The sequence below is a fragment of the Anolis sagrei genome, chromosome Y, assembly GCF_037176765.1.
Source record: "Anolis sagrei isolate rAnoSag1 chromosome Y, rAnoSag1.mat, whole genome shotgun sequence".
NCBI lineage: Eukaryota > Metazoa > Chordata > Lepidosauria > Squamata > Dactyloidae > Anolis > Anolis sagrei.
This window is the reverse complement of record NC_090035.1, coordinates 83,281,218-83,302,236: the sequence shown is the minus strand read 5'-3', so window position 1 is coordinate 83,302,236 and position 21,019 is coordinate 83,281,218. Positions and strand designations below refer to the sequence as shown.

Sequence of the window (21,019 nt, the reverse complement as noted above, 5' to 3'; positions counted from 1 at the left end):
TGGGCTCCCGTTACTTTGTTGTTGTTGTTGTTGTTGTTGGCTTTTGGGCTCCGGTTACTTTATTATTGTTGCTGCTGTTATTATTGTTGCTGTTGTTGTTGCAAATGGATGAGCCGAGAGCACCATTGATGCAGATGTTGTTGTTGTTGTTGTTGTTGTTGTTGTTGTTGTTATTATTATTATAGTGTATTACTATATCAGTATAGTATTATATAATTATCATATCATATTATTATATTATTATCATACTCTTATTACATAATTATAATTCTATTACTCTAATTATTATTCTATTACACTAGACACCTCTCAGGCCAACAAGTGACCATCACTCACAAAAACACGGGAAAACACAGCAGAAGAGACTGAAAAAGCCAAAAAATAAAAAATACATTGCAACGCGTGCACAAAACCACATAGATATATGCAAACACACATATATATATATACATAAAAAATACATGCACAAAACCACATAGATATATGCAAACACACATATATATACATAAAAAATACATGCACAAAACCACATAGATATATGCAAACACACATATATACACACACAATACTCAGTCTGGGCCTCAGCAACACATGGCAGGGGACAGCTAGTATTATATAACGTATTATATTGTTGGCATAACGTGCTTTGAAGGAAGGATGAATCGGAATCGAATGACCGCAAACAAGGACAAAGAGATGCAGCTTCTCCCCAAAACGAGGGTCTCCTTGGCTTCCCATTCTGTTTTCTGTTTCGTTCCATCAGGTTTGGACCTCAACACGGCCCTGGGAGACTTAGTTTTCTATAACTTCACCACTAACATCTGGCACCGGCGGGTGCTCAGTCCCTCTCCGGTAGGTGCTTCATTATTATTATTATTATTATTATTATTATTATTATTAGGTTCTTGTGGGCTTTTTCGGGCTATATGGCCATGTTCTAGAGGCTTTTTCTCCTGACATTTCGCCTGCATCTATGGCAAGCATCCTCAGAGGTAGTGAGGAAGCTTGTCATAGATGCAGGCGAAACGTCAGGAGAAAATGCCTCCAGAACATGGCCATACAGCCCGAAAAAACCCACAAGAACCTAGTGATTCCAGCTATGAAAGCCTTCGACAATACATTATTATTAGTATTAGTATTAGTATTTTAAAGGAGTGACCTCCAACAGCCCTCCAAAGCCATTATTGACTAAAAGTCCATCATGATGGTGATGATTCGTGTTCAGAACAAGTTCCATAATGGAGACAGGAGGGGAATGGCTTCTCGACAGGTAGATATGATTATTATGGCAGTATATCATTGTCATTGTCATCATTATATCATTATATTTTATTATTATGTTATATAATATAATAATAATATCGTCATTGTCATCATTATATCATTATATTTATTATTATCTTATTATTATTATGTTATATATTAATAATAATATCATCGTCATTGTCATATCATTATATTATATATTATTATTATTATTATGTTATATAATATAATAATAATATTGTCATTGTCATGGTTATATCATTATATTATTATTATTATAATATTATTATTATGTTATATGACATAATATCATCGTCATTGTCATTGTCATATCATATTTTATTATATTATTATTATGTTATATAATATAATAATATTGTCATTGTCATCATTATATTATTATATTATATATTATTATTATTATGTTATATAATATAATAATGTCATTGTAATTGTCATCATTATATCATTATATTTTATTGTTTTATTATTATTATGTTATATAATATAATAATAATATCATCATCATTGTCATATTATATTTTATTATATTATTATTATTGTTATATAATATAATAATATCATCGTAATTGTCATTGTCATTATATCATTATATTATATTATTATTATGTTATATAATATAATAATAATATCGTCGTTGTCATTGTCATTCTATCATATTTTATTATTATATTATGTCATATAATATAATAATAATATCGTCATTGTCATCGTTATATCATTATATTATATTATTAATTATTATGTTATATAATATAATAATAATATCATTGTCATATCATATTTTATTATATTATTATTATTATGTCATATAATATAATAATAATATCATCGTCATTGTCATTGTCGTCATTATATATTTTATTATATTATTATTATGTTATATAATATAATAATATCGTCATATTTTATTATTATATTATTATGTTATATAATATAATAATAATAATAATATCATTGTCATTGTTGTCATTATATCATTATATTTTATTATTATTATTATATTATTATGTTATATAATATTATAATAATAATATCATCATTGTCATTGTCGTCATTCTATCATTACATTTATTATTATTATTATTATTATTATTATTATGCCATTGCTTTATCATTATATTATTGACTTCCAAACAAATTCAACTTAAGGACACACCTTGTTTGTAACTTGGGGACTGCCTGTACCTCAGTCATATCTATGGCTGGAGGGCGTACCTATTTTCTGCCAGGCAGAAGGAAGGGAGCTGGACTGGATGGCCTTTGGGGGTCCCTTCCAAATGTATTATACTATATCTATCACACACACACACACACACAAATATACATATACATACACAAGCTGTCCCCAAGTTACAAATGTCAGACTTTCAGTCGACTAAGAGTTCAAAACAGGACTTGACTGGATGACCTTTGGGGGTCCCTTCCAAATTTATGATACTATATCACATATATATGTATACACACACACAAATATACATACACAAGCTGTCCCCAAGTTACAAATGTCGGACTTTTGGTCGACGAAGAGTTCAAAACAGGGCTTGACTGGATGGCCTTTGGGGGTCCCTTCCAAATTTATTGTACTATATATGTACATATATATATGCACACACACACACAAATATACATATACATACACAAGCTGTCCCCAAGTTACAAATGTCAGACTTTCAGTCGACTAAGAGTTCAAAACAGGGCTTGACTGGATGGCCTTTGGGGGCCAAATTTATGGTACTATATCTATCATATATATCTATAGGTAAAAGGTATAGGTAGTCCCCTGACATTAAGTCCAGTCATGTCTGACTCTGGGGTGTGGTGCTCATCTCCATTTCTAAGCCGAAGAGCCAGCGTTGTCCATAGACACCTCCAAGGTCATGTGGCCATAGGCATGACTGCATGGAGCGCCGTTACCTTCCCGCCGGAGCAGTACCTATTGATCTACTCACATTTGCATGTTTTCGAACTGCTAGGTTGGCAGAAGCTAGGGCTGACAGCGGAAGCTCACGCCGTATATATCTATATCTATATCTATCTATCTATCTATCTATCTATCTATCTATATATAGTACACACACAAATATACGTTTATACATCTACGCAGCTGGCTTAGATCCCTGAGAAAGAGTGGCAGAAGGAATGTGTTCATGTTTTGCAGTCTGTTGCAAGACAGACCCGTTAAAGCACCAGACCAATATTAATTAAAGTACAGTTTATTAGTTAACAATCAAAAAGGAGCAAAAAAAAATAACTCAAAAAGACTCAAAACACTTAATTCTTCAGTGTGAAACATAAAATTACCCACAACTGGGCCAAAAAACAAGACCTGGAAAATAACCCAGATTAAACTGGAATATAATCCAGTTTAAACTTAAAGTTATGCAAACAGCAAGAAAAAGCACTCAAAGCAAACGAAGGTCATCTCAGCACACAAAGGGCCATCACAGCACACAGGAGTCGTCAGAAACACCGAGGTCATCCAGCATGAAGACAGTCCAAAACGAAGTCGTCGTTCCAAAGAAGCAAGCGTAGTGAATCCAATCCAGGTAGTAGAGGGAGAAGTCAGCATACACGAAAATCCAGTCTAAGTCTTACACAAAGCCAAAACGAAGAACAGCAGCTCAGCAGATTCACAGAAGTCTTCCCAAACACATCTTCCTAAACACAGCTCCCAGGAACAGACACCCATCAACACCTTGCTGACTGCAAGGAGTCCCCATTTCCCAACCCCACTTTTATTTACAAATCTTCCTCAGAGCTGGAATCAGACAACGCCCTACCATTTCTCCTTCCACCTGAAGCCCCTTGCCGATCTCTCCAGTCTCCCCATCTTCTATCCAAACCCATAACTCCCCAAGATTCAACCGGATCCCCGGTGTGCCAATCCTCTCCTCCAGAGAAACCCACAAATGTATCACTACTTGTGGGCTCTTCACAGACGGCCTGAACCTGCCGTACTTTAGTCCAATCCATTTCTTCATCCTCTGAACTTGCCATACCACTCTCCTCAGTCCCAGACCCGTTATTCCCTGCAAAGCCCTCAAATGAGTCATCATCACTGGATTCCATAAGTATTTCCCAGATCCGCTTTCTCTGTTGCTCACGAGTAGTCTTTCTTCCCCTCCTAATACTCTCAGTAGTATCACTACTCGAAAACTCCATCACAACGCAGTCCTTAAGGAATGTGTTCATGTTTTGCAGTTCTTAAATTAGTGAGGGAGCTGTTGGGATTTTAGATCAAGCAATGTCGTTTTTGGAGTGAAGAACTCCTCTCTCGTTCCTTTGTCCAAGACCCAAGATGCATGCTCATGTCCTGCTCCTTGCTTCATGTTTTGGTCTTTGCTGTCCTCCCCTCCCTGCCCCTTGGATTCCACTTTCGTTCCCTCACTTGCAGAAACATCAGGCCCTGAACCCCCAAACCCCTCATCATCATCTGGCCGAACCCCAACACTTATAACTCGGGGTCCACCCTCCCTCTTGACCGTCTCTTCTCTTGCTTTGCAGTCAGCCCGCCACTCGCACGTGGCCGTGTCCTGGGAGGGGTCGCTGGTCCTCTTTGGGGGCGAGCTGGCCTCGGGGCGCCTGGCCAACGACGTGTGGGCGTACTTGCCGCGAGAAGGACGTTGGCGAGAGATGCGGCCTTCCAACATCTCCGGACCCCCTCCGCTGGGTGGCCTGGCTGGACACGCGGCCGCCGTAGTGGACGATTGGCTCTACGTCTTCGGAGGTGAGTCCTGTCCAAAACAGAGGCACCCAATGGCGTCTTTCCTGCCTGATGGAAAGAAGGGGGAGGGATTAGATGACCTTTCGAGGGGACCCTTCTGACTCTCCTGGAGAGTCCAGTAAAGTCTCCGTCTCTGGGGGTCTTTAAGCAGTGGCTGGGTGACCATTGGTCAGTAGAGATCGGATGGGTGGACTACTGGGGATCCCTCCCAACTCGAGTGGAATGGAGACTGCCTTGGAGTCTGGTGAAGTCTCCATCTCTGGGGGTCTTTGAACAGAGGCTGGGTGGCCATCAGTCAGGAGGGATCAGATGGAGGTGGACTAGATGTCCTCTGGAGTCCCTCCCAACTTTAATGGAAGGGAGACTGCCTTGGAGTCTGGTGGAGTCTCCATCTCGGGGGGGGGGGTTTGGACAGAGACTGAGTGACCATCAGTCAGGAGGGATCAGATGGGGTGGACTAGATGTCCTCTGGGGTCCCTCCCAAATCTAATGGAAGGGAGACTGTCTTGGTCCGGTGGAGTCTCCATCTCAGAGGGTCTTCAGAGGCTAGGTGGCCAACGGTTGAGAGGGATCAGATGGAGTGGCCTTGGTGGCCTTTGGGGGCCCCTTCCGACTCTCCTGGGAGTCCAGTGGAGTCTTTAAGCAGAGGCTGAGTGGCCATCGGTCAGGAGGGATCAGATGGGGGTGGACTAGATGTCCTTTGGGGGTCCCTCCCAACTGTAGTGGAAAGAAGACTGCCTTGGAGTCCAGTGGAGTCTCCATCTCAGAGGGTCTTCAGAGGCTGGGTGACCATCAGTTGGGAGGGATCGGATGGAGTGGCCCGGGTGGCCTTTGGGGGCCCCTTCCGACTCTCCTGGGAGTCCAGTGGAGTCTTTAAGCAGAGGCTGAGTGGCCATTGGTCAGGAGGAATCGGATGGGAATGGACTAGATGACCTCTGGGGACCCCTCCCAACTCTAGTGGAAGGGAGACTGCCTTGGAGTCAGGTGCAGTCTCCATCTTGGGGGGGGGGTCTTTAAGCAGTGGCTGGGTGACAATTGGTCAGGAGGGATTGTTTGGGGTGGACTAGATGACCTCTGGGGGTCCCTCTCAACTCTAATGGAAAGGAGACTGTCTTGGAGTCTGGCGGAGTCTCCGTCGGGGGGGGGGGTCTTTGAGCAGAGGCTGAGTGGCCATCGGTCAGGAGGGATCAGATGAAGGTGGACTAGATGTCCTCTGGGGGTCCCTCCCAACCCTAGTGGAAGGGAGACTGCCTTGGAGTCAGGTGTAGTCTCCATTTTGGGGGGGTCTTTAAGCAGTGGCTGGGTGACAATTGGTCAGGAGGGATTGTTTGGGGTGGGCTAGATGACCTCTGGGAGTCCCTCCCAACTGTAATGGAAGGGAGTCTGCCTTGGACTCTGGCGGAGTCTCTGTCTTGGGGGTCTTTTTGCAGAGGCTGGGTGGCCATCAGTCAGGAGGGATTTGATGGGGGTGGACTAGATGACCTCTGGGGGTCCCTCCCAACTCCAGTGGAAGGGAGTCTGCCTTGAGGTCTGGTGGCGTCTCCATCTCAGAGGGTCTTCAGAGGCTGGGTGGCCATCAGTTGGGAGGGATCGGATAGGGTGGTCCGGATGGCCTTGGGGGCCCCTTCCAACTCTCCTAAGAGTCCAGTGGAGTCTCCGTCTCTGGGGGGCTCCCAGGAGAGTCAGAAGGGGCCCCCAAAGGCCATCCAGACCACCCAATCCAATCCCTCCTGACCAATGGCCACTCAGCTTCTGCTTAAAGAAGCCCCCCACCCCAAAGACGGAGACTACACCAGACCCCAAGGCAGTCTCGCTTCCACTAGAGTTGGGAGGGATCCCCAAAGGTCATCTAGTCCACCCACATCCAATCCCTCCTGACCGATGGCCACTCAGCCTCTGCTTAAAGACTCCACTGGACTCTCAGGAGACTCGGAAGGGAGCCCCAAAGGCTACTTGGACCACTCCATCCGATCCCTCCCAACTGATGGCCACCCTGCCTCTAAAGACCCTCTGAGATGGAGACTCCGCCAGACCCCAATGCAGACTCCCTTCCACTAGAGTTGGGAGGGATCCCCAGAGGTCATCTAGTCCATCCCCAACCAATCCCTCCTGACTGATGGCCACTCAGCCTCTGCTTAAAGAACCCCACCCCCAAGACGGAGACAACACCAGACACCAATGCAGACTCCCTTCCACTAGAGTTGGGAGGGATCCCCAGAGGTCATCTAGTCCATCCCCAACCAATCCCTCCTGACTGATGGCCACTCAGCCTCTACTTAAAGGCTGAGGGATTGGATGGGGGTAAACTAGATGACCTCTGGGGGTCCCTCTCAACTGTAGTGGAAGAGAGACTGCCTTGCAGTCTGGTGGAGTCTCCGTCTCGGGGGGTGGGGGGCGGTTCTTTAAGCAGTGGCTGGGTGGCCATCGGTCAGGAGGGATTGGATTGGGTTGTCTGGGTGGCCTTTGGGGGCCCCTTCTGACTCTCCTGGGAGTCCTGAGCCCCCCAGAGATGGAGACTCCACTGGACTCCTAGGAGAGTTGGAAGGGGCCCCCAAAGACCACCCAGACCAACCCATCCGATCCCTCCCAACTGATGGCCACCCAGCCTCTGAAGACCCTCTGAGATGGAGACGCCACCAGACCTCAAGGCAGACTCCCTTCCACTAGAGTTGGGAGGGACCCCCAGAGGTCATCTAGTCATCTAGTCATCTAGTCTAGTTTAAACTGGATTATATTCCGGTTTAATCTGGGTTATTTTCCAGGTCTTGTTTTTTGGCCCAGTTTCCGTCTCGGGGGGTGGGGGGCGGTTCTTTAAGCAGTGGCTGGGTGGCCATCAGTCAGGAGGGATTGGATGGGGTGGTCTGGATGGCGTTCTGACTCTCCGCCTCCCTTCCAGGCCGCACCTCGGTGGACGTCTTCTCCTCGCAGATGTTCCGCTTCCACCTTCGGTCCTGGTCCTGGGAGCTGGTGGTCCCTTCCGGTGGGAAGCCCCCCGCCGCGGCCGGCCACTCCATGGTCTTCCACCCCCCCTCGCGGACGCTGGTCATCTACGGCGGGCACCGGCCCTCCACCGCCAGGTATCGCGCCACGAACACAGGCACAACAACAGAAAAACCCCATCACAATATACAGCACTCGGTCACAAAACTTGAACAAAATTGTGCCATATAGGTAAAAGTAAATGTTTTCCCTTGAGATGAAGTCTAGTCGTGTCCAACTCTAGGACTCTGATGCTCATCTTCATTTCTAAGCCAAAGAGCCGGCGTTGTCTGTAGACACCTCCAAGGTCATGTGGCCTGTATGACTGCATGAAGCGCCGTTACCTTCCTGCCAGAGCAGTACCTATCGATCTACTCACATTTGCACGTTTTTGAACTGCTAGGTTGGCAGAAGCTGGGGCTAACAGTGAGAGCTCACCCCACTCCCTGGATTTGAACCACTGACCTTTTGGTCAGCAAGAGCAGTGGTTTAACCCGCTGTGCCACCATAGTGTTACGTAGCATAAAAAAAATAATAAAATAGGTTCGCAGAAGCTGGGGCTAACAGTGGGAGATCATCCTGCTCCCCGGATTCGAACTGCCGACCTTTTGGTCAGCAAGTTCAGCAGCTCAGCGGTTTCACTTGCTGCAATAACAATCATAGAATCATAGAATCCTAGAATCAAAGACTTGGAAGAGACCTCATGGGCCATCCAGTCCAACCCCATTCTGCCAAGAAGCAGGAATATTGCATTCAAATCACCCCCGACAGATGGCCATCCAGCCTCATAGAATCAAAGAGTTGGAAGAGACCTCATGGGCCATCCAGTCCAACCCCATTCTGCCAAGAAGCAGGACTATTGCATTCAAATCACCCCTGACAGATGGCCATCCAGCCTCTGCTTAAAAGCTTCCAAAGAAGGAGCCTCCACCACACTCTGGGGCAGAGAGTTCCACTTCCAAAGAAGGAGCCTCCACCACACTCTGGGGCAGAGAGTTCCAACGGCTCTCACAGTCAGGAAGTTCTTCCTCATGTTCAGATGGAATCTCCTCTCTTGTAGTTTGAAGCCATTGTTCCATTGCGTCCTAGTCTCCAAGGAAGCAGAAAACAAGCTTGCTCCCTCCTCCTCCCTGTGGCTTCCTCTCACATATTTATACATGGCTATCATGTCTCCTCTCAGCCTTCTCTTCTTCAGGCTAAACATGCCCAGCTCCTTAAGCCGCTCCTCATAGGGCTTGTTCTCCAGACCCTTGATCGTTTGAGTCGCCCTCCTCTGGACACATTCCAGCTTAGAGTCAATATCTCTCTTGAATTGTGGTGCCCAGAATTGGACACAATATTCCAGGTAAAGTGGTCTAACCAAAGCGGAATAGAGCATGGGGAGCATGACTTCCCTAGATCTAGACACTATGCTCCTCTTGATGCAGGCCAAAATCCCATTGGCTTTTTTTGCCGCCACATCACATTCCTGGCTCATGTTTAACTTGTTGTCCATGAGGACTCCAAGATCTTTTTCCCACGTACTGCTCTCGAGCCAGGCGTCCCCCATTCTGTATCTTTGCATTTCATTTTTTCTGCCAAAGTGGAGTATCTTGCATTTGTCCCTGTTGAACTTCATTTTGTTAGCTTTGGCCAATCATCTCTCTAATCGGTCAAGATCGTTTTGAATTCTGCTCCTGTCCTCTGGACTATTGGCTATCCCTCCCAATTTGGTGTCGTCTGCAAACTTGATGATCCTGCCTTCTAGCCCTTCATCTAAGTCGTTAATGAAGATCCTGAGCAGGACCGGGCCCAGGACGGAACCCTGCGGCACTCCACTTGTCACTTCTTTGCAGTCAATGACTGCAATAATAATGCTGCTGCTGCTTGGGAAAGACTTTGGCTTCTATATTATGGGATGATAATAACAACAACAACAATAACAATGCTTGGGTGCACTACTGTCTTGACCAAAAGCATGTGGTGTCTGCAACACAATCTATATAAATAAAAATATAATGTTTGTTTGTGGGATTAGCATAACCAAAAAACCACTGGATGAATGGACACCAAATTTGGACACAAGACACCTCTCAGGCCAGGGAGTGACCACCACTCATAAAAACCCTGGAAAACACAGCAAAAGGGACTTCAAAACCCAAAAAATAAAAAATACGTTACAATGCATGCACAAAACCACATATATATATACAAACACACATATATACAAATATATACATACATATATACACATACAAAACACATACACAGACTGGGCCACAGCAACGTGTGGCAGGGGATGGCTAGTACATATATATATCCATCTGAACATTAGGAAGAACTTCCTGACTGTGAGAGCCGTTCAGCAGTGGAACTCTCTGCCCCAGAGTGTGGTGGAGGCTCCTTCTTTGGAAGCTTTTAAGCAGAGGCTGGATGGCCATCTGTCAGGGGTGATTTGAATGCAATATTCCTGCTTCTTGGCAGAATGGGGTTGGACTGGATGGCCCTTGAGGTCTCTTCCAACTCTTTGATTCTATGATTCTATGATTCTATGTGTGTGTGTGTGTGTAATGTTAGTTTTTGGGATTAATATAACTCAGAAACCATTGGGTGAATGGACACCAAATGTGGACACAAGACGACAATCAGGCCAACAAGTGACCATCACTCGTAAAAACACTGGAAAACACAGCAAATAAATAAATAAATAAAAATACATTACAACGCATGCACAAAACCACACACATATATATGCAAACACACATATACACAAATATATACATACATATATACACACACAAAACACATATGTACACACACAAAACATATACACAGACTGGGCCACAGCAACACATGGCAGGGGACGGCTAGTACATATATATGTGTGTGTGTGTGTAATGTTAGTTTCTGGGATTAATGTAACTCAAAAACCACTGGGCAAATTGACACCAAATGTGGACACAAGACACACATCAGGCCAACAAGTGACCATCACTCATGAAAACATAGCAGAAGAGGCTTCAAAACCCAAAAAGTAAAAAATACATTACAATGCATGCGCAAAACCACATATATACACATATACACAAATGTACACACACATATACACACACAAAACACATTCACAGACTGGTGGGAAAGACTTTGGCTTCTATATTTTGGGATAATAATAATAATAATAATAATAATAATAATAATGCTTGGGTGCACTACTGTCTTGACCAAAAGCATGTGGTGTCTGCAACACAATCTATATAAATAAAAATGTCATGTTTGTTTGTGGGATTAACATAACCCAAAAACCACTGGGCGAATGGACACCAAATTTGGACACAAGACACCTCTCAAGCCAACAAGTGACCACCACTCATAAAAACAAGAACAAACAGTGGAAAGGACTTAAAAACCCCCCAAAACCAAAAAGACATTACAGCGCATGCATGAAAATGACTCTCTGACCCCTCCCCCCCCCCCGCTCCATTTCTACTTGAGCCAAGTGTGAATGTTACAATTGCTCAACTGGATTAACTTTGAACAGCCTTGCACCTTAAAAGCCTGGCTTCTACCAGCCAACGGGAAACCTTTGGTGGGAGTGTAAGACTGTAGGTCTTATATAGCAATATTAAATAAGCACTCACAAGCCGGTTTTGCTTTGAAATGGATATATTGCTTGTTTCTCTGCAGCAAAGAAAGACACGACTGACTTTTCCCCACCACCACTTCCTTTTATACACCTTTTCTGCCCATCTCCCCCTCTTCTCAGTTTCCTTATTAGGACTTGTTACTTCACAAGTTCCAATACAAGGCTTCCAACACACTCTGCTGGCTTCAAAATGTCACAGAGAGAGAATTGATTCAGCCAGGATGATTCAGTCAGGATGTCACGGAGGGAATTTGTGATGTCTTCATGCCGTCAGAAATTGACTCCTGACATCCTAGTCCAGATTGTTTCATGTCTGGAAATCTTCTGTTTTCTGAGAGCCACAGCAATGCGTGGCTAGGTACACCTAGTTGTAGATAGAGGAGGGGAAGGGGAGAAAAAGAAGGGCCACTCCGCTCACCGGAGCTTTTTCCCGGGCACAGGTTCAGCGTGCGGGTGAACACCACGGACCTGTTCCAGGTGGACCTGCGCTACTGGAGCACCTTGCGGGCCAAGGACTCCCACCGTGGACCCCGGGAGAGGGCCTTCCACTCCGCCACCGTCATCGGGAACTACATGGTGGTCTACGGTGAGTACGCCCTGCAACAACATTCTTGGCTTGGTCCGAAGGTTGAAAGAGAAGGAGGAGAAGGAGGTGTCGCTCCGTTCTTCTGCCTCCTGAGATCCAAGAACTACTGTAAACAATAGGCTTGGGCAATCCATGGTTCTAAATGGTTCTAAAGTACTTACAAAACTAAAGTTCTGGTGGTGAAAATTTCAGAACTCTAACAAAACTCTCAAAATTTCATAATAAATGGCAGTTCCTAATTGGTTCTGTCATTAAAATCACCAATAATGAAATAATAATTACATTTTGAAAGTTTTGTTAGAGTTCTGAAATTTTCACCACCAGAACTTTAGTTTTGTAAGTATTTTAGAACCATTTAGAACCATGGATTGCCCAAGCCTAGTAGATAGATAGATATGAGATTGTGTGCATGTGCGGGTGTGTATATGTGTATATGTGTGAGATGGATATAGTATCTTAGATCTGGAAGGAACCCCCAAAGACCATCCAGTCCAGCCCTGTTCATAACTGTGAGTCGGATGTTTGTAACTCAGGGACTGCCTAGTAAACAACCCCCACCATCATCATGTATCGAATGCATTTAGTAAACATGGGTGATATTCCCAACGTTCAAATGGGCCGTGTTGCATTTGGTGAACGTTGGACTCTCTGCTCGCTCCCTCCTCGCAGGTGGAAACGTGCACATCCATTACCACGAGGAGAAGTGCTATGAGGATGAGGTCTTTTTCTACCACCTCGGCTGCCACCAGTGGGTCTCTGGGCACGACCTGGCGCCCCCCGTCCACCACGGTGAGAGGGGGAGAGAGAGACCCCCAAACGTGGGGAAAGAATTGATTTGGGGGGCAGCGGGGTGGGGTTCCTCTGGTAATAATAATAGTCGTCATAACAGGAATCCCCACTTGAGGGGGGCTTCTTACGTGGGTCACGGGCCCAATTTCCCCCACCCCTCGTATATGTAAATAGATGTTGTTTACTGATGTGATCTCTTTACCTGGAACGTGTGATGGGTTGCACATGTGGGTCTCTTCTCCCTCCCTCCTTCCCTGCAGAGGCGGAGGGCAAGGGCCCGGCCGCGGCTCCGGTGGGGGGCCGCTACTCCCACGTGGCGGCCGTCATGAACGGGAACGTGCTGCTGGTGGCCGGCGGGTACAGCGGGGTCCCACGTGGAGACCTCCTGGCCTACAAGGTGCCCACCTTCGTCTTCCAGGTGCCCTCCCAGATGGTGAGACACCACCTTCCTTCCTTTTCTCCTTCCTTCTCTTTTCCCCCAACTACCTTTCTATCTTCCTTTCTTCTATTTCTTCTCTTTCTTCTACCTACCTTCCTTCCTTCCTTCCTTCCTTCCTTTCTTTCTTTCTTTCTTTCTTTCTTCTTTCTTCCTTTCTTCCTTCTCTTCCTTTCCTTTGTTTCTTCCCTCACTTCTTTCTTTATTTGTTCTTTTCCTTCACTTTCTTCTTTCTTTCCTTCTCATTCTTTTCTTTCTTCCACTTCCCTCCCTTCCTTCCTTTCTTCTATTCTTCCTTCCCTCTCTTCCTTTCCTTTGTTTCTTCCCTCAGTTCTTTCTTTATTTGTTCTTTTCCTTCACTTTCTTCTTTCTTCCCTTCTCATTCTTTTCTTTCTTCCACTTCCCTCCCTTCCTTTCTTCCTTCCTTCCTTTCTTTTCATTCTTCTCTTTCTCCCACCTTCTTTTCTTCCTTCCTTCTCTTCCTTTCCTTTGTTTCTTCCCTCACTTCTTTCTTTATTTGTTCTTTTCCTTCACTTTCTCCTTTCTTTCCTTCTCATTCTTTTCTTTCTCCCACCTTCTTTTCTTCCTTCCTTCCTTCCTTCCTTCCTTCCTTCCTTTCTTCCTTCCTTCCCTTTGTTTCCTCTCTCACTTTTTCTTTCTTTCTTTGTTCTTTTTTCCCCTTTCTCCTTTCTTTCTTACTTTCTTTTTTCTCTTCCGTCCCTTTGTTTCTTCCCTCACTTCTTTTTTATTTGTTCTGTTCCTTCACTTTCTCATTTCTTTCTTCTCATTCTTTTCTTTCTTCCACTTCCTTTTCTTTCTTTCTTCCTTTCTTAATTTCTTTCTTTCTTCTCCTCCTTCCCTTTGTTTCTTCCCTCACTTTTTCTTTTTTTGTTCTTTTCCTTCACTTTCCTCTTTCTGTCTTCTTGTTCTTTTCTTTCTTTCACCTCCTTTTCTTCCTTCCTTCCTTTCTTTCTCCTCCTCCTTCCCTTTGTTTCTTCCCTCACTTTTTTCTTTCTTTGTTCTTTTCCTTCACTTTCCTCTTTCTGTCTTCTCGTTCTTTTCTTTCTTTCACCTCCTTTTCTTTCTTTCTTCCTTTCTTCCTTTGTTTCTTTCTTCTCCTCCTTCCCTTTGTTTCTTTTTTCTTTCTTTCTTTGTTCTTTTCCTTCACTTTCTTCTTCCTTCCTTCCTTCCTTCTCATTCTTTTCTTTCTTCCACCTCCATTTGTTTCTTTCTACCTCCTTCCTTCTTTCCTTCCTTCCTCCCCTTGTTTCCTTTCCCACTTTTTCGTTCTTTCTTTGTTCTTTTCCTTTTCTTTCTCCTTTCTTCAATTCTCTTTCTCCTACCTCCTTATTTCTTTCTTCTTTACCTTCTCTTTCTCCTACATCTCTTTCTTTGCATTCTTCTCTTTCTTCCACCTCCCTCCCTCTCTTTCTTCCTTCTCTTCCTTCCCTTCCTGCTTCCTAGCTATATTCCTTCCTTCCTTTTTATCTTTCCCTCTCTTTTTTCTACCTTCTTTCTTTCTTTCTTTCTTTCTTTCACCCTTCCTCCCTCCCTCCCTCCATTTTGGAATGAGCAAGAATGGGGTGCAGAAGATCCCTCCATTTTGGGAGGAGATAGAGAGAAGAAAGGAAAGAAATGAGAGTTAAGAAGCAAGAAGAGGCTAGTAGTGAGGTGCAAGTGGTGGTGGTGATAGCGGTGAGTCTAAAGTTTAGGGTGGGCAAATAACTTTTTTGGCCCAGATTTGACCCGAGGACCCCTTCTTTAGCCCAATGTTGGAGTTCCGAAAGAAGGAGGGAGAACGAAAAGGAGGAAGACAGGTAAAGGTGGAATGTAAGAGCAGAGAGGGAGGAGGAGAAGTACCTGGCCAACTCCTCCATGCATTGATTCCCCTTGATTTGTATATCTATATCTTACCTGGGGTTGTATAAAAAAATCTCTTTTCCTCCCTGTAGTACCACTTGGATTACTGCTCCATTTACACCGAGCAAACGACGTGTTCCAAGGACCCCGAGTGCGCCTGGTGCATGCGAGTGTGCCAGAGCACGCAGCCCCGCAGCATCGTGAGTAGTTCCATGTGCTCATGCATGCAAACATACTGTCGCACTCCAGGACAGGAAGAGCCCTCTGACTGTAAACACCACACCGTTGATTGGAAAACAATCCTTTTATTGAAGATAATTAAAAAGCAGCAAGTAAAAAGCACTTTAAAGAAATAGGTAAATCCAATTAGGTAAGAAGTTAAGCAGGAGCAAAAATAGTCTAGTGTAAAGCTCAGTAAAGTCCATAAAAACAACATCCACACTTCAGGAAAACAGGAAATATTAATCCAGGATTGTTTTCCCACACCGTTGATGGGAAAACAATCCTTTTAGTGTAGATAATTAAAAAGCAGCAAGTAAAAAACACTTTAAAGAAACAGGTAAATCCAATTAGGTAGGAAGATAAGCAGGAGCAAAAATAGTCTAGTGTAAACCTCAGTAAAGTCCATAAAAACAAAATACACACTTCAGGAAAACGGGAATTATTAATCCAGGATTGTTTACCCACACCGTTGATGGGAAAACAATCCTTTCATTGAAGATGAGTAAAAAGCAGCAAGTAAAAAGCACTTTAAAGAAATGGGTAAATCCAATTAGGTAAGAAGATAAGCAGGAGCAAAAATAGTCTAGTGTAAACCTCAGTAAAGTCATAAAAACGAAATCCACACTTCAGGAAAACAGGAAATATTAATCCAGGATTGTTTTCCCACACCGTTGATGGGAAAACAATCCTTTTAGTGTAGATAATTAAAAAGCAGCAAGTAAAAAGCACTTTAAAGAAACAGGTAAATCCAATTAGGTAAGAAGATAAGCAGGAGCAAAAATAGTCTAGTGTAAACCTCAGTAAAGTCCATAAAAACGAAATCCACACTTCAGGAAAACAGGAAATATTAATTCAGGATTGTTTTCCCACACCGTTGATGGGAAAACAATCCTTTTAGTGTAGATAATTAAAAAGCAGCAAGTAAAAAGCACTTTAAAGAAATAGGTAACTCCAATTAGGTAAGAAGATAAGCAGGAGCAAAAATAGTCTAGAGTAAAGTTCAGCAAAGTCCATAAAAAACAAAGTCCACACTTCAGGAAAACAGGAAATATTAATCCAGGATTGTTTTCTCACACCGTTGATGGGAAAACAATCCTTTTATTGAAGATGATTAAAAAGCAGCAAGTAAAAAGCACTTTAAAGAAATAGGTAAATCCAATTAGGTAAGAAGTTAAGCAGGAGCAAAAATAGTCTAGTGTAAACTTCAGTAAAGTCCATAAAAACGAAATCCACACTTCAGGAAAACAGGAAATATTAATCCAGGGTTGTTTTCCCACACCGTTGATGGGAAAACAATCCTTTCATTGAAGATAATTAAAAAGCAGCAAGTAAAAAGCACTTTAAAGAAATAGGTAACTCCAATTAGGTAAGAAGATAAGCAGGAGCAAAAATAGTCTAGTGTAAACCTCAGTAAAGTCCATAAAAACGAAATCCACACTTCAGGAAAACAGGAAATATTAATCCAGGATTGTTTTCCCACAGCGTTGATGGGAAAACAATCCTTTCATTGAAGATGATTAAAAAGCAGCAAGTAAAAAGCACTTTAAAGAAATAGGTAAATCCAATTAGGTAAGAAGATAAGCAGGAGCAAAAATAGTCTAGTGTAAAGCTCAGTAAAGTCCATAAAAACAAAATACACACTTCAGGAAAACGGGAATTATTAATCCAGGATTGTTTACCCACACCGTTGATGGGAAAACAATCCTTTCATTGAAGATGAGTAAAAAGCAGCAAGTAAAAAGCACTTTAAAGAAATGGGTAAATCCAATTAGGTAAGAAGATAAGCAGGAGCAAAAATAGTCTAGTGTAAACCTCAGTAAAGTCATAAAAACGAAATCCACACTTCAGGAAAACAGGAAATATTAATCCAGGATTGTTTTCCCACACCGTTGATGGGAAAACAATCCTTTTAGTGTAGATAATTAAAAAGCAGCAAGTAAAAAGCACTTTAAAGAAACAGGTAAATCCAATTAGGTAAGAAGATAAGCAGGAGCAAAAATAGTCTAGTGTAAACCTCAGTAAAGTCATAAAAACGAAATCCACACTTCAGGAAAACAGGAAATATTAATTCAGGATTGTTTTCCCACACCGTTGATGGGAAAACAATCCTTTTAGTGTAGATAATTAAAAAGCAGCAAGTAAAAAGCACTTTAAAGAAATAGGTAACTCCAATTAGGTAAGAAGATAAGCAGGAGCAAAAATAGTCTAGAGTAAAGTTCAGCAAAGTCCATAAAAAACAAAGTCCACACTTCAGGAAAACAGGAAATATTAATCCAGGATTGTTTTCTCACACCGTTGATGGGAAAACAATCCTTTTATTGAAGATGATTAAAAAGCAGCAAGTAAAAAGCACTTTAAAGAAATAGGTAAATCCAATTAGGTAAGAAGTTAAGCAGGAGCAAAAATAGTCTAGTGTAAACTTCAGTAAAGTCCATAAAAACGAAATCCACACTTCAGGAAAACAGGAAATATTAATCCAGGGTTGTTTTCCCACACCGTTGATGGGAAAACAATCCTTTCATTGAAGATAATTAAAAAGCAGCAAGTAAAAAGCACTTTAAAGAAATAGGTAACTCCAATTAGGTAAGAAGATAAGCAGGAGCAAAAATAGTCTAGTGTAAACCTCAGTAAAGTCCATAAAAACGAAATCCACACTTCAGGAAAACAGGAAATATTAATCCAGGATTGTTTTCCCACAGCGTTGATGGGAAAACAATCCTTTCATTGAAGATGATTAAAAAGCAGCAAGTAAAAAGCACTTTAAAGAAATAGGTAAATCCAATTAGGTAAGAAGATAAGCAGGAGCAAAAATAGTCTAGTGTAAAGCTCAGTAAAGTCCATAAAAACGAAGTCCACACTTCAGGAAAACGGGAATTATTAATCCAAGGCATGAGTAGCCATTCATACAATCCAAGAATCCAAACCATGAACAAGAAATACTTAGATAAGAATCTTCCAAAGCAAAGCTTCCATGAAACAAAGGACGAGAACTACACTTGATTCCAACGTTGCTCCATCTGACTATATTTCCCATATTTGGAACTTTTTATCCCCTCGTTAAGCTATTCCACGCACTCCGGAATTGGTTTCGCTTATCTTTTTCTCTCGGACCCTGGCAGAACGCCAAAGGCACTGTTCGGCCTATCTGTTTTGACTAATTTCCTCTCATCTATCTATTTACTCATTAAGTCTCGCAGCTGGGCCAGGTGCCCAGTTGTTTTCAAGCCCCAAATCCTGGGAACTCTCTGGTAGCAATTCAGGGAGTACACCATCATCCCCACACCCTTTAGGGACATTCTCATGGGAAACTACACTTTGCACAGGGGTCTCCTGGTCCTTCTCTGCATCAGTATCATTGGCCAAACCATTGCCATCTTGAAATTAATTGGCATCACTTCCCACAAAGGACGAGAACGACACTTGATTCCAACGATGCTTCATCTGACTATATTTCCCATGCTTGAAACTTTTTATCCCCTCATTAAGCTATTCCACAAACTCAGGAATTGGTTTTGTTTTACTTGAGATCCCCTTATCTTTTTCTCTCGGACTCTGGCAAAACGCCGAAGGCACTGTTCGGCCTGTCCATTTTGACTAATTTCCTCTCATCTATCTATTTATTCATTAAGTCTTGCAGCTGGGCCAGGTGCCCAGTTGTTTTCAAGCCCCAAATCCTGGGAACCCTCTGGTAGCAATTCAGGGAGTACACTATCATCCCCACACCCTTCAGGGACATTCTCATGGGAAACTACACTTTGCACAGGGGTCTCCTGGTCCTTCTCTGCATCAGTATCATTGACCAAACCATTGCCATCTTGAAATTCTTTGGCATCGCTTCCCACACCCAAAGCTCCCTGATCCTGAAACACAATCACAGGCTGAACTCCAACACATGCATACATGCATATATTTACACGCTATCCTGCGACAAGGTAGAGGCAGCTGACATTTGAGCAAAATGGCAAGCATTGCATGGACTTTCAGGTGGGTTCCACCTGGGATCTTGTTTGTTTTGGCTATTTGTGTGTCCTTGTGTATAGTCCAAAATCATGCCCGTGCAATCCATTAGGAAGTAAAGCAGGGTGGAGGAAGTGCAAACCAGGTTGCATTAAAATCACTACTGAGTTCGAAGCCAGCCCGGGTTGAAGTAAGCTCCTGACCATTTGTCTAGCTTGCTGTCGACCTTTGCAGCCCAAAAGGCAGTTGCATCTGTCAAGTAGGAAATCGAGGTACTGCTTTATGCGGGGAGGCTAATTTAACTAATTTACGATGCCATGAAATTTTCCAGCAGCATGCGGAAGAATGAGGAAGTGCTCCCGACCATTAATAGTCTAGCTTGCTGTCAACCTTTGCAGCCCAAAGACAGTTGCATCTGTCAAGTAGGAAACTGAGGTACCGCTTTATGCGGGGAGGCTAATTTAACTAATTTACGATGCCATAAAATCTTTCAGCAGCATGCGGAAGAATGAGGAAGTGCTCCCGACCATTAATAGTCTAGCTTGCTGTCGACCTTTGCAGCCCAAAAGACAGTTGCATCTGTCAAGTAGGAAATTGAGGTACCGCTTTATGCAGGGAGGCTAATTTAACTAATTTACGATGCCATAAAACCGTCCAGCAGCATGCAGAAGAATGAGGAAGTGCTCCCGACCATTAATAGTCTAGCTTGCTGTCATTCTTTTGCATGCAAAGGAATGAGGAAGTACTCCATCGGTGTCACAAGTGGACGGTGAAGTGAGACCTCCCCCGGTGACCGGAATTCGAAAATACCCTCATGAAGCTGGAATGTTAAATAGCCTCTGTGTGTCTGTCTATATATGTTGTGTGTCTATGGCATTGAATGTTTGCCATGTATATGTGCATTGTCATCCGCCCTGAGTTCCCTGCGGGGTGAGAAGGGCGGAATAGAAATACTGTAAAAAAATACACTGTCAGGAGTCAATTTCTGACGGCACGAAGAAATCACAAATTCCCTCCGTGTCATCCTGACTGAATCATCCTGGTTGAATCAATTCTCTCTCTGTGACATTCTGAAGCCAGCTGCAGAGATACAAGCAATATATCCATTTCAATGCAGAACCAACTTGTGAGTGGTTATTTAATATCTATATATATATATAAATGCTCTGTGCATAATGAGTACCTTAAAAACAAAAGAACCAATGAACGAAATCACACCAAATTTGGCAACAAAACACCTCACAACACAAGGAGTGACCATCACTCAAAAAAACATGATTTTGTTGTTTGGGAGTTGTAGTTGGTGGGATTTATAGTTCAGCTACAATCAAAGCGCATTCTGAACTCCATCAACGATGGAATTGAACCAGACTTGGCACATAGAACTCCCATGACGAACAGAAAACACTGGGAGGGTTTGGTGGACATTGACCTTGAGTATGGGAGTTATAGTTCACCTACAGCCAGAGAGCACTATGGACTCAAACAATGATGGATCTGGACCAAACTCTACATGAATACTCAATCTGCCCAAATGTGGACACTGGTGGAGTT

At 43.1% G+C, this 21,019-nt stretch overlaps 1 protein-coding gene across 1 annotated transcript in view; it reads left to right on the top strand.

Annotated features, from left to right (window-relative positions):
* LOC132780505 (multiple epidermal growth factor-like domains protein 8) overlaps positions 1–21,019 on the top strand; it is a 103,339-nt gene that overhangs the window by 12,115 nt on the left and 70,205 nt on the right. The window contains exons 6-12 of the mRNA XM_067461231.1: positions 764–852; positions 4,795–5,017; positions 7,911–8,091; positions 12,056–12,201; positions 12,871–12,990; positions 13,251–13,423; positions 15,379–15,486. Coding sequence (XP_067317332.1) covers positions 764–852; positions 4,795–5,017; positions 7,911–8,091; positions 12,056–12,201; positions 12,871–12,990; positions 13,251–13,423; positions 15,379–15,486 — 1,040 coding nt within the window. The remainder of the gene's footprint in view (positions 1–763; positions 853–4,794; positions 5,018–7,910; positions 8,092–12,055; positions 12,202–12,870; positions 12,991–13,250; positions 13,424–15,378; positions 15,487–21,019) is intronic.